The 14,484-nt window shown below is 34.6% G+C and overlaps 1 protein-coding gene across 2 annotated transcripts in view; it reads left to right on the top strand.

Annotated features, from left to right (window-relative positions):
• Positions 1-14,484, top strand: part of Cntnap4 (contactin associated protein family member 4) — a 248,895-nt gene that overhangs the window by 188,190 nt on the left and 46,221 nt on the right. For both annotated transcript variants that reach the window (XM_074055621.1, XM_074055620.1), the window contains 2 exons: positions 3,980-4,136; positions 9,224-9,351. In XM_074055621.1, the coding sequence (XP_073911722.1) occupies positions 3,980-4,136; positions 9,224-9,351 (285 nt within the window). The remainder of the gene's footprint in view (positions 1-3,979; positions 4,137-9,223; positions 9,352-14,484) is intronic.

The following is a 14,484-nucleotide window of genomic DNA, read 5'->3' as shown; positions in this document are numbered from 1 at the left end:
ACGTGACCTCTATGAGGCTCCCCTGTGCACTGTCTTCTGGTAATGGTATCGGGGAATATTTTTTTCCTTGAGAACTTAGAGTATTTTAAGACATCTGCACAATAAAGCCAGTTTGTTAATCTTTACTCTCACTTGTTATTCTAAGATGGGTTGAAATGCCAGGTAGATTGATACAAATTTAAAAAGAAACATGTTTCATGTGAATATCATATGTCCTATGGATCATCCACAAAGAGGAAAAGCTGATGGTCTGACATTTGACCTTCCATTTCCAATAAAGCATCTCTCTTACTTACTCCCCATCTTCTTAATTCAAGATTATTTTTTTCAAATATCCAAGCTCCCCACTCTTTTTCATCTTTTTCAGAATGTCCTGATTTGGCCTTTTGTCTCTTGAATTCTTGCTGATCCTAACTCAAATCTCATTCCCCCTGAAAATTCAATCCTATCTATGAATGAGGTCTAGACAGTTGTAGTGGGAAAATTATTACATCTATAGAGAGGGTAAGAGCTAATTTCAATTTCAGGTCTCTCATTTTCTAGGTATAGAACTTTATGGATGAATCTTTGATATATTAAATGAATGAATTGATCCATGATGAATCTCTGTCTTTGTCTTCTCTTCTCGGAGAAGGTGCCAATAATTCCAGCCTCACTGGGCTGTGGTGGCAGTTAGATGCTTTAACACATACAAAGAGCAGGAAATTAGTCCCTTTCAAGTTCCATTCTTTAGGGCACTGTGATTTCAGTTAACATACCATGTTTAATGTGCAACTGATTATTCATTGTTACTGAATAGTTATCTTATTTTACTTAGCATAATGTTCTCTCGTTCACCCTTGACACAAATGGCAGCATTTCCTTCATTTTAAAAACTGAATGATAGCCAGGTACCAATGGATGACACCTATAATCCTAGCTATGTAGATTGGGAGGATCGTGGTTCCAAGTCAATCCAGGCAAAATAGTTTGTGAGATGCCATCTCAATAGAAAACCTTGGGTGTGGTGGTACACTCCTGTCATCCCAGTGATAGAAGGATGTAAAATAGGAAGATTACTATCCAGACTGGCCCAAGCAAAAAGCAAGACCCTAACTCCAAATAACCAGAGCAAAAAGGGCTTGTGGCATGGTTTAACAGTAGAACTCCTGCCTATCAAGCATGAAGCCCTGAGTTCAAACCCAAGTACTGCCACAAAACAAGCTGAATGATAACTCCATTGTAGATATAGCACATTTTCTTTATCTATTCATCTGTCAGCGGACACTTAGGTTGTTTCTGTGTCTTGGCTGTTCTGAATAATGCTGCAATGATTATGGGAATTTCTTTGAGACAAACACAGAAAGACAAATGCTGCATCACCCCAGTTGTATGTGGAATCTATGAAAGTTAGGGGAAAATAAAAGAAAACAATACAGAAAAAAAACCCCACAAAGGTCGTGAAAGTAAAAGTAGGTGTACTAGGGAGGAGGAAAAGAAATAGAAGGGGGTGAGGGCAAGGGATAAGAAAGAGTGATAGAGGGGAGAATGCAATTAGCATATTATGTACATGTTTGGAATGTCCTGGGAAAACTTCTTACTGTGTGAAATTTAATATGCACTACAAAAAGTTGAACTTATAGAAACAGAGAGCAAAAGAGTCGCTACTGTGGGCTGGAGGTGGAGGATGTGGAGATGTTGGTCAAAGAGTGCAGACTTGCAGTTACAAGATGAATATGTTCTGAAGGCTTAGTGTATGTGGTGATGACAGTTAATAATAATGGTATATTGTACACCTGAAATTTGCTAGAAGAGATACACACACACACACACACGTAGTTAACTATGTGAAGTGAAAGATAAGATAACTAGCTTTATTACCTACATCAAAAAATCACAGGACAATTTTTATTCATCAATTTTGCCTACATAAAACTGAAAAATGAAACAAATGGAAAGATGATCGTAAAAGGGACAAATAAGTTAAACACTAATAGAGCCAAAAAATGATAATCCCAAGGAGACAGTGAGAAAGCACTACCCAAAGCAAAGGGGGATGAACACTGCCTTCGTGGCCATTGGTGCCTGGGAAACTGCCAACGTATTTCAGCCAGGTGGTGACACACTGGTAAAGAAAACAGTGAACTCCAGAATGCTGTGGGACAAGGATGACGATAACTGATAATTGATAATGATAGATTTTCTCAGGTCAATGACCCTAGAATTCATATAGAATAGATTTGATGTGGGCAGATTGCAAAGACAGAGAACAATTTAGATTCTGAGGTCACAAAAAGAAATAAAAGGAAAGTTTTAGATCTTAATGAATTAGCAGTTTCAAGTGGCAGTCTTGCCATAGCTGTGGATGAATAAGAGGAAATGTTAGGATTGCATGTTTTCAGAAACTGGGAGTCGGTGACTCAGCATCCTAGAAGGATGACACGGAAATATTCAGCTCGATTAGGATGGGAGGTGGAATGCTGTACCCATGATCATTGGTATTTTTTTATCTTGAGTTTTCATTTTTACTTCTCATGAGTTTTAACATTCATTCTCATGCTTACTTATTTAGTTATTCTTTAAAAAATCTTAGATTAAACCAAAGGTACTTGGTACCTTTAAAACACTGAGTGATTTCTGTTTTATAGAGATCAGAAATTTAAGTGCAAAAATATGATTTAGTATTTAGAAAAAATTATTTGTTTTTCTATTTGGTCTGTGAACATGTAATGTCTCAAGCATTGTTTTAAAATATATGTAGTGAATGTTTCAAATAGGCTTAACTTTTTAGTAATGAGTTAATTGTGCAAGTAAAAAGAAAGATGAAGATTCTTGATATTAATTGCTTTCTGCATAATAGAAGCTTCTGATATTCCTTGATCTTCCTTCCTCCCTCCCTCTTTTCCTTTCTTTCTAACATAGCTTAACTGGCATTTGTAGTAATGCTGGGAGAGAGATTGTTAGCATCAACACAGGGATTATCTAATAGTAAGTTAAAATAAGCATCAACATTTGTAAGTAAGGATGAAATTAGCAAAAGCCCCAGATTCTCAGTGGACTTATGGCAATAACTTAAAGGTTTCACAGAAAAATAATCAGGCATCTCCAAGGAGCTGACTTATTTGATGTCACTTCCATTCTTCTCTTGCACCGATTCTCAGATGACTGTGATTTTCCCTCTGAACTTAATTTTTTTCTAAGATAGATTGCCTTCATGCCTCACCTTACTTCCTACAAATCCTTGCCTAAATGTTCTGTCTCTTCTTAGCTTGAATTCCTTGCCATCATGTTTAGTCTTAACTCTGAGAAGTAGCTAGTAGCTGAACATTTATCGTAGAAAGAAATGCATTTGGCTAAAGGAAACTTTTTTTTAGTGTAGTATTTGCCTCAGGCATGAAGATCTTTCAGGATTATTTCTGTCATCTCCAAATAAGTAGCCAAGCTGGTAAATGGAAGAGAAAATACAGACTTCCAAATAAATCTAAAATCCTGACAAGAGAGTGCCACACCATGACTAATGTTTAATAAACTGCTAGTATATTTTTAACCAACAAATACATTGAGATAAACCACAGTCTTTACATACCATTTTACCCATTTTAATGGGTGTTTCATGATTTAAATCAATTCTGCTTTGTTATGTTAATAACTAAAATTTATGTTTTGATACTAAAACATACTAACTTGTTTCAAAAATTATTTTAAAATAAACTCCATATGTAGACTATGCTCTCATTTTTTTACTATTATTCTAAATTAAATAGGAACTGGTTTCTACTGAAAGAAAAATAATATACCAGTCACTTAAGGCAAAATAAACAATGACTTACTTAAGAAAAAAAAGCTTTCTTAAGGAAATGACCTAAATTACAGTCCTTGAAATATCTTCACATCGTATCAATTTTTCTTTGTCAAACCTCTTATTTCTCTTTAATGATTTAGAAAGAAAGGGAACTACGCTGGGATGGAAGATGTCACTTCTCTCATATTTGTCTTTCAGATGGAACCCCTTTGAGCTGGTGGGTTGGAAGAACCAACGAAACACAGACTCACTGGGGAGGTTCCTTGCTTGAGCCTCAAAAATGTACTTGTGGCTTGGAAGGAAGCTGCATTGATCCCCAATATTCTTGCAACTGTGATGCTGACCGAAATGAATGGTGATTTTCATATCTTTTCCCTATCAGGATAAAACCTATTTTCTTAGATTAATATCTTAAAATATGTATAGCTAGACAGATACCGAACAAATAGTACAATGAAGAAATTAGATGAAGGTGTATTTTAATGAAATGTGGTACGATGAATCTAATCCTAAAAGTTAAAATCAAAGCCTTTTAGGGGTTTTTTGTTTGTTTGTTTGTTTATGTATGTAAAGGACTGTAAATCATGTTCATTTTATTTTTATAATATGAGAACATAGAGCCATCTGTGGTATGGGAGTCAGTTATTATTCTCGTTAAAACTATGTGTAATTATGCATTCCATTATTTTCAAAATACATTATAGCCAATTACCAGAGCATATTTCATTAATAATCTGTCTATAGCAAGTTTGAACATATAATCTTAGAATTTCTCACAACTATCTTTTATATACTCTTTTTAATGGTTGCTAGTGGGTTGCATTGCGCTATTTTAATAATAGCATACTTATAGTGGACTTTGATCATATTCACCCCTCCATCATCCCTTCCTTTCCCCTCCCACCTGCTCCCCCCAATAGTCTTCCTTTTGTAATCATGTCGTATTATTGCTCTTATGATTATTGCTAGGTCAAGGTTCTGTATGAGTGAAAATGTGATATTTGTCTTTCTGAGCTTGCCTTATCTTTCTCAGCATGGTGATCTCCAGTTCTATCCATTTTGCTGCAAATGAAATAATTTCATTCTTTTGAATAGTATTCCATTGTGTGTATATACCACATTTTCTTTATCCATTCATCAGTTGTTGGGCACTTAGGCTGACTATAATTTGGCTATTCTAAATAATGCTACAATAAACATGGATATACAGGTATCTTTGTTGTATGTTGACTTATATTCCTTCAGATATACACCCAAGAGTGGTATAGCAGGATAGTATGGTAGTTCTTTTTTCTTTTCTTTCATGTCCTTTTTATTTCAACTTAAAGGAGAGAAGATTTATTTTGGCTCATAGTTTCAGAGGTTTCAGTCAATAGTTGCTTGGCTCCATTGCTTTAGTCCTGTGGAGACGCAGAACATTAGGAAATGTGTGGGAGTAAACCTGCTTGTTGACCTCATGACAGCCAAGAAGCAAAAAGGAAAGAAGGAGGAAGGAAGGGAGGAAGAAAGAAGGAAGGAAGGAAGGAAAAAAAGGAAGGAAGGAGTGTGGGGGGAAATAAAGTCCCAATATACCTTTCAAAGGCATTCCCTAATGATCAATTTCCTCCAAATATATCCCACTTCCTAAATTTTCTACCACTTTCCAATAACCCCATCATCTGAGGACCAAGCCTTCAACACATGAGCTTTTGGGGGACATTTAAAATTCAATAAAATTCAATCCATAGCATTATAGCTCTGACCCCAAAGGCTCATGTTTATCTCACAGTACAAAATGCATCCAGTCCATCTCCAGGAGTTTCCATAGTCTTAAAACAGTTCCAATATTGTTCAAAAGTCCAAGTCCAAAGTCTCTTTGAGACCTAAGGTAAAAATCTTAGCTATGAGCCCCTATAAAACCATAAAGTAAGTGATATACCTCCAACAGACAAAGCCATTAGAGTAAGAATTTCCATTCTAAAAGGGAAGATCTTTTTCAGTTTTCTGGGGAATCTCCATACTGACATCCATAGTGGCTAATGTAATTTACATTCCCACCAAGAGTGTTCCCCCTCCCCCTCCGCCCCGTGTCACTGCCGGCATTTGTGGTTGATTGTTTTTCTTGATGACAGCCATTCTGACTGGGGGGAGGTGGAATCCCAGTTCATTTTGATTTGCGTTTCCTTTATGGCTAAGGATACTGAACGTGTATTTTTTGGTCATCCGTACTTCTTCTTTAGAAAATTATCTGTTCAATTCATTTGTTTATTTATGTTTTTTGTTATTTGATATTTGGTTGTTTATTATTTTGACCTCTATGTATTGTGAATATTAATCTTTTATGTGATGAATAACTGGCAAAGATTTTCTCCCATTCCGTAGGTTGTCTCTTAATTCCAGTCATTATTTCCTTTGATATGCAGAAACTTTTTAATTTAATGCAATTCATTTGTGGCTTTTTCCTCTTATTTCCTGAGTAATCTGCATATTCAGAAAGTCATTGTCTATATCATCTTCAGGTGTTTTTCCCTGTAGTAGTTCCAAGGTTTCTGGAAAAATCTTCATTCTACTTTGAATTGATTTTTGTACAGGTGAGAGGCAGGCATCAGTTTTCAGTCCTCCACATGTAGATATCCAGTTTTGTCAACATCATTTGTTGAAGAGACTGTCTTCTACAATGCATGTTTTTGACTCCCTTATCAAAGATCAGACAGCTATGGTTGTATGAGTTCTCACTTTACATGTATTTTTTAAAATTATTTTTTAAAGGATAAACCATGCCCCGAAAGACAAATGTTCTGTAGATCATATTTTGAGAAGGAAATCTGTAGCATTCTAGGAATTTGAAAACTGAACTTAAAACATTTTTCTAAGTAGAAAAGAAATCTTTTGTATGTGTTCTCCTTTGTCTGAAACAAATTAAAGATATTTCTTGTGTTTAAGATTACATACAGTAGGTGCATATATTGCCCTTGTTTATTACTTGTTAAGTATATCTTTTTTCAATTTCATACTTACATTTTAGCATGCCATAGGTATGTTTTTCATTACTAAGCAACTGGATCTCCATAGACTTATTTTTAAAAATACTGATAAAAACTTAAAATATTAACATTCTAAATATTAACATTTTAAATTATTAAAAGTACTAATTTGATATAAATATGATTGATTTGGTGTAAGATGTACATTTAGTGTGCTGTTAATTGAACTCATAAAATGAATTATATGATATCCCACTTGTTTACTTGGCAAACATCAAAATTCAACACATACATATGTATAGATATAAAAATTTATTATGAAGAGTGATGTCTCTCCTACCCAAGTTCTATACTTTTCCAAAATTTTACTCCCTTTGGAAGCATTTTTTTCTCACAACCTTCACAAAAATGGCCGATATCATTATGTCCTATTTTAAAATATATAAAAATGTAACAGCACTTAACAACAAAACTAACCTAATCAGCACAAATAACCTCCAGTGCCTCCACAACAGATCTATAATTAAAGCTAGATCAAAGTATGTTATGCGAATGTGTGGAAATGTCATGCTCAATCCCCATACTATGTACAACTTCATACACACTAATGAAAAAGAAAATACACTACAAAAATAAAGCCCGCTTTTAAAAAATAAGAGTTTTAAAATTCTCATATTGCATTCTGCTTATGAAGTAGCTTGCATAACCTTTCTCAGATTATATTTACAACTTGAGGGAAAATATTATAAAAACAACTACTTGAAGTAAGGGGAGAGCAACCAAATATAGAAAGGAAGAACCTAAATGGGAGCGAGAGATTTAAAGTCCTTTTTCCTTGCAGGTATTTACCAATCACGTCATTGAATGCTAGAACTCAAAGAGCATACTAGATTCTTGTGGCTGTGGAGAGAAGGCTTAAGGTATCAAAGGACAGAGTTTGGGGGTGCAAGAATGACTGGAAATTGAGGGAAAGGGGGTACTTAGGAGGAGTTCACTGCATAAGCTCCCCTCAGATCCTCAGTTTTCTCTTGAACTGGGTGGGGAGATTTTTTAGGACAAAGCAGAGAGCAAGTTACAGAGATTTCCAAAAGTACTACCAGAAGAGAGACAGAATTTGGAATTTAAGTCTAATTGAGTTGGGCTTTGTAAACCTTCTAACTTTCCATAGATTCAATAGAGGGTCTCTGTCTTTATAGCAGACAGACTATATGTTAGAATTGAGAGAAGATTGAAAACTAAGAGAAAACAAATGCCAGGTACCCTGGTTAAGTAAAAAACCAGTATCTACAATTTATTGTGATATAGTTGTGACTTGACAGTCTGTTGAAACAAAATGCAATCATCAGGGAACAATGGCAGAATCCAGGAACTTTACAATGTATAATCCATATCATCCAGAATATTATAATAATTACTGAATATTTAAAAATGAGTAAACTTTGATCTAAAGTCAAGAAATTAAAAGAAGCTATTACAAACAAACCCAAGGGCACTGATGTTAAAATTAGGAGGCAAAAACTTTGAAACAATTAGTGTAAACACATTTGAAGACTTCAAGGCAAAAATAATCATGATTGAAGAGGGAATTTTAAGCAAATAAATGAGCATTGTGTTAAAGAAAAAAATCTAAGTTTTAGAATTACAAAGTACAATATCTGAAATGAAAAAATTCTAAAAGAAATTCTTTAAAGGGAAATAAAACACCTAGATTTCAGGAAGAATGAAGATAACTAGAAATTATAAATACATGGGTAAATATAAGACTCAGCATTTAAATTCTTAATTACAAAAATAAAATTCACTAGGTAATTGTAAAGTTTATAACATTTTGATTTAAGTATACTACAATTGTACAAAGAACAAGCATGTGAGAATATGTGTGTGTGTATGTGGAGGTGTGTTAAAATAAATTATTCCATACAAGCTTCTGGAATTTTTATATAGCATTGTACAACATAAAATATAAGTACAGTATGATAAATTATAGATGCATTTTGTAATTCATAAAGCAAACCTTAGACTATTAGCTAAATAGTTTTAGCTAAAAAGTGATTAGAGAAAATAAAACTGAATATGAAAAATAGAGCAAGTCAAGATGCAGAGGTAAAGGGGAAGTATAAGAGATCACATAAGGAAAAAAGAAACAAGTAGCAAAATAGAGAATCCAAAACCAGAATATTCATCATTACACTATTTAATGAATTAACCATTTCAGGCATAGGTAGAAAGTAGTTTACTGAATTAAAAAATTCCCAACTGTTTCTAATTTTAACATATGCTATATTTTATATTTTAATACAGGAAACATTGAAAAGTTCCCATATTTTTATCTGCTCAGATAAGCAATTGGATAAGCATTCTTTTGTTAGTATGCAAATTTAGCTGAAAACATCTTGGTTTTGAAATGCAACAAGGTCTATTGTTTATTTTAGAATTATGTTAGAATAATTTTAAGAATTTTGTTGCTACTTTTTTTTAGGACCAACGACACTGGATTCCTTTCCTATAAAGAACATCTGCCAGTAACTAAGATAGTGATTACGGACACTGGCCGGCCACATTCAGAAGCAGCTTATAAACTGGGACCTCTGCTGTGCCAGGGAGACAGTAAGTGGTCACAGTGAGCTGTGAGCTTATCCCAGAAAAGTGATTCCCTTAAGCATCATGTATCTGTGGAATGATAGTTGATCAGGCTCCTATCATGAAAACTTACAAGCAGGGTGAGAAATATTTTCTAGTTGGTCATTCAGTCAGCACTCCTGTGATGTACAAACCCTGTGATAAATTTGGAAATGGCAAACTTGTTAAGACTCTGAGAGAAAGAAAACACGAGGATGTTCACCTGATTGGTTCATTTCTAAATTTCTATGTATCCATACATGTGAATTTCCTACATGTAAGCCCGGGGTAAAATTAGAACATCAATTGAATCAAATGTCAGTTTGATCAAAATTATTTCAAATTTATTCTCTATTTTTTTTCAATTTGTGTGTGTGTGTGAACCACTGGAATCTACTGTTTTATATATTCAGTGTATTAATATCTTAAACCAGAATTTTAAAATTCAAACATACTTCAGAGTTCATGCATGCAAATGCACACACATACATGTACGGATGCATGTTTCCAGCAGGGACTAAAATGGGCATGTGTATCCAGTCATAGGTTATTAGCTTCTCTAAAGTCAGTTAACTTAGAGGTGCATGCATTAATGATGTAGGCTTTTAGTTTTTCCAGAACTTAAAATGGAAATAGAAGAACTATTTGTTTACATTAAATGCATACTCTAAAATAAAATTTTATTCTAGGATCTCAACAGAATTGAGGATCTGACAACTCAGTAGATATAGGGCTCTGTATAGCAGAAGTTGCTTAGTTAAAAAGCCAAGATGATACTGGCCTATAAAAATTATATATATACATTTATAAAACTGTCTGCCATAATACCCACCATCTTGGATGTGTTTCATCTCCACTTCCTATCCTGCCACAATCACACAATCACTTGAAGATGGCATAGAATTATACAAGAAAAACTATGTGCAAGAAAATGAGGTTGCAAACTCAGGATACATCTAGGAGAGTGTGACAGTTTTTCATGGCTATAGAGAAGCTATTCTATATATCACATTAGCTTTTCACTGCATACTCTGATCTTAACACTGCAGCTACCCAGGCTGCCTTTCTCTGTTTTCCTTATTTAATTTGCCATGATTTCTGGGAACCACTCTGCTTTGACTGAGGTCACTACCTGTTCTATTGCTTAGTATTTCTTTTCCCCACACTTCTTGCTGTCAACTTAAGCACATAGCATCCTTTACCTTGGAATACTGATTCTCCATCCGAGGCAATTTGCCTCCCTAGTGGAAATTTAGCAAGGTCTGGAGAAAGTTTTGGTTGTCATAGTTGAGGGGGCTGGGCTGCTACTAGCATGTAGGGGGTGAGCCCAGGATGCTGTCAAAATTCCTACGATGCATGAGGCCGTCCTCCACGAACAGTCATCTGTCCTGAGTGTCTGTTCTGCCAATGCAGAGAAGTTAGAGCATTGAATATAGTGACCATGGGAATACAGAAGAGGGCAATGTATTAGCAATATGAATTTACACATAGTTTTAAGTACGTAGAGGCCCAATGATTAGTTTCTGACTTATTAATGAAACAGCAATTGGCCTTATCTAACATGTCTACTTATAGGGTTGAGGCTCATGTCCATGAGGTCATGTGGTAGCCAGTTTTGTGTTGCTATGACAAAATACTTTCACAGAGACAATTTGGAAGGATGAAAAATTATTTTTGGCTCATGGTTTTGGTACATGGTTAGCTGACTCCTTTGTTTCTGGGCCATGATGAGGCAGAATAGCATGGCAGAAAGACATGGTGGAAGAAAGTTGCTCACCTCCTGATGTCCAGGAAGCAGAGAGAAAAAGGAAGAGGAAGGGTCTGGGGACCAGCAACATACTTCAAAAGTACACCACCAGTAACCTACTTCCTCCTGCCAGGCTCTACCTTCTACTTTTCATCACCTCTCAATAATGCTATCAAATTATCCATCCATCAATGGATTAGAACCCTCATGATCCAACTACCTTTCAATGACTGGCTCCACTAGCTGGGAACCAGGCTAATGAGCCTTTCTGGAGACACTTCATATCCAAACCATAACACATCATAAGGACTTCTACAAGTAGGGCTTTTACATTTTTCTCAGTCAGAAGAGCAGTGGTTGCACAACATCAAAATCCCTTTTCTCTTTATGGGAAACCTGCATACTTTAAGTGCAATACTCTAGGCACATTATTTTTCTTTTCAAGTGAGATACACTGGGCAGATATGAGACTTACAGATATAGATAAGATCCTGCACAGTGGATCTTATGAGCAGAGGAAGAGTGTGGGACATTACTTTGAAGATATCAGTACAGGGCATTAAATTTAAATCTAAAGACCAATAAAGAGACCTTTGGTACAAAACAAGAAAAAATGATGAAGTCTTGAAATAGGCAAGGGTTAGCATGGGGCTTAAGGAAGAAGTGGACCAACTGAAGGGGTAAATTCAATACAGTTGGGATGGAAAGTTGAGAATTTAAGGTTTAAAGGTGATCTGTGGCTCTGTGATTTGAATAAGGCTATTAATGTCATTCATCAAGATGAGATTTTAAAATTTTCTTTGAATAGGATAATGGAGAGGTTAAAAACAATAGAAAATTGCATCTTTTTTCCATTTTCTCAGAGATTGCTCTAGAATTCCAACTGGAGATGTTGGGAATTTTACATCTAGTCATTTTTTGGGGGAGGACAGAAACTTTGAGAAAAAACACAAATCAATGGACCAGGAACTAGAGAAAAGGTTAGATCAAAAAGAATTAACCTAGAAGGTAACACCCACGCACAGGAAATCAATGTGAGTCAATGCCCTGTATAGCTATCCTTATCTCAACCAGCAAAACCCCTTGTTCCTTCCTATTATTGCTTATACTCTCTCTTCAACAAAATTAGAGATAAGGGCAAAATAGTTTCTGCTGGGTATTGAGGGGGGGAGCGGGAGGGAGTGGAGTGGGTGGTAAGGGAGGGGGTGGGGGCAGGGGGAAGAAATGAACCAAGCCTTGTATGCATATATGAATAATAAAAGAAAAATGAAAAAAAAAAAAAAAAGCTAAATAGTAAATATGTAAAAAAAAAAAAAAAAAGAAAGCCTAAAAAAAAAAAAAAAAAAAAGCGTATGAGACCTACTACTACCAGATAGAAGCTTTTCCCTAATAAGTTAATGTCATCTTTTTTTTTTTCCCAAATCCTTCTTTTCATTTTGTTTCTGACATAGGTAGTTCTGAAATTCTGTGCTAGTGTACCATTATTGTTAATGTCAGAATGCATAGATAAAAATTGTTAGGTATTTTCTCAGAAGCACAATGGATCTAAAGGATAGATTTGCCTTTTAAAGTTGTACTACAGACATAAAACTTAGTAAATACTATTAATTAAATTTTGAATATATGAATAAAACTTTTGAACAAATAGATAACAGAATTCAATATCCAATTTATGATAAAACCCAAGAACTGAAGAGAATTCCCTCTGTGTTATAAAGGGCATCTGTGAAAATCCTATGGACATCATATGGAACAATGATTAAAATTCCTTTCTCATAAGTTAAGGATCAAAACAAGAATGTCTGTTCTTTGCTCTCTTATTCAATATAATGTTGGCGATCCTAGCACATGTAATAACTCAAGAAAAGAAATTCAAGTCACATAGGTCAGAAATAAAGAAACAAAATGTCTCTGATTTCAGGTGGCATAATTTTCTAGGTAGAAAAATCCCAAAGAATCTATTTTTCTTTTAAAAAAGTAAGTTTACCAAAGCCAGAGGGTACAAGGTCAATATACAAAGGTAAGCAATATTTATATATGCTGATAATGAAAAAAACTATAAATTGAAATGTTAAAAGTACCTTTTATACTGCTGTCAACAATATGAAATAGTTTAGTGCAAATATAACAAAATGACAACACACCAATAAGAAGTAATTAAATAACTAAATTAAAAGACCATAGTTTTGGATTAAAAAGACTTGATATTAGGATGTCAGTTTTCCCCAAGTTGACAAATACATTGAAAACAGTTCCAATCAAGACCCAGCAGCCTTTTTTTTTTTTTGGAAGAAATTGGCATGTTTCTTTTAAAATGTACTTGGAAAAAATAAAGAAACTGAAATAGCTAAAATATTTTGTAAATTAAAAACAAAGTTTGAAACATACTACATTATATAGCTACAATATTTAAGGCAGTGTGGTATTAGCAACAAGATAGGCAAACAGATTAATAAAATAGAAAAGGGAGCCCAGAAATGGTTCTACAAATCCATGGCTGATTGATTTCTGACAAAGCTGCCAAAGCAAATCATTGGTGAAAGGACAGTCCTTGTCACGACATGATTCTGGAACAATCAGAATCCCTTCAGAACTCATTCAAAAAAATCTCAACTCCTACTTCAAAGTAGATACAAAAAAAAATATTGCCCATAGACTTAAATGTAAAACCACAACCTGTAAAACTTGTCTTGGCATAGATTTCTTAGAAACAACACTAAAAGCATAATTCAAAACATAAAATAGAAAAGATAACCAGGTTTCACCAAAATTTAAATCTCCCTGCTTTTAAGATGATACTGGCAAGAAAACGAAATGAAAGCCACACACTGGAAGAACATATTCACAAAATACCTACCTGTAAAGAATTCTCTCCCAGTGAGATAATCAAAAAAATCAAATTAATGAATGAGCAAAAGATTCATACATAACTCTCCTTTGATAAAACATATGGATTCAGATAAGCACATAAAAAATCCTCAACATCATTTAACGTTGGGGAGTGCAAAATGCTATTGCATTGAGATACCAGTATGCAACTTTCAGAATGACTAAAATTACAAAAATAATAATGAAAACCTGGGATCCATCTCTTTGAAAAAGTTTGGCAGTTTTGTATCACGTTTAAGACACTTTATGTTTACCATGTGAACCAGCAATCTCCCTCCTAGGATTTTAACAAGAGAAATGTAAAACCTATATTGGCTTTATTCATAATCCACTAAAGTTGGAAACCACTAACTAGTGATTGAACACACATTCCATTTTACTGTACCACAACGTACAATGGGATACTAGTGAGTCATGAAAAGGAATGGACTGTTGGCTCCCAAAGCCACATGGACGAATGTCAATTGCATTACACTATATGACAC

The sequence above is a fragment of the Castor canadensis genome, chromosome 15, assembly GCF_047511655.1.
Source record: "Castor canadensis chromosome 15, mCasCan1.hap1v2, whole genome shotgun sequence".
Lineage (NCBI taxonomy): Eukaryota > Metazoa > Chordata > Mammalia > Rodentia > Castoridae > Castor > Castor canadensis.
This window is presented reverse-complemented; position numbering and strand designations above follow the sequence as displayed.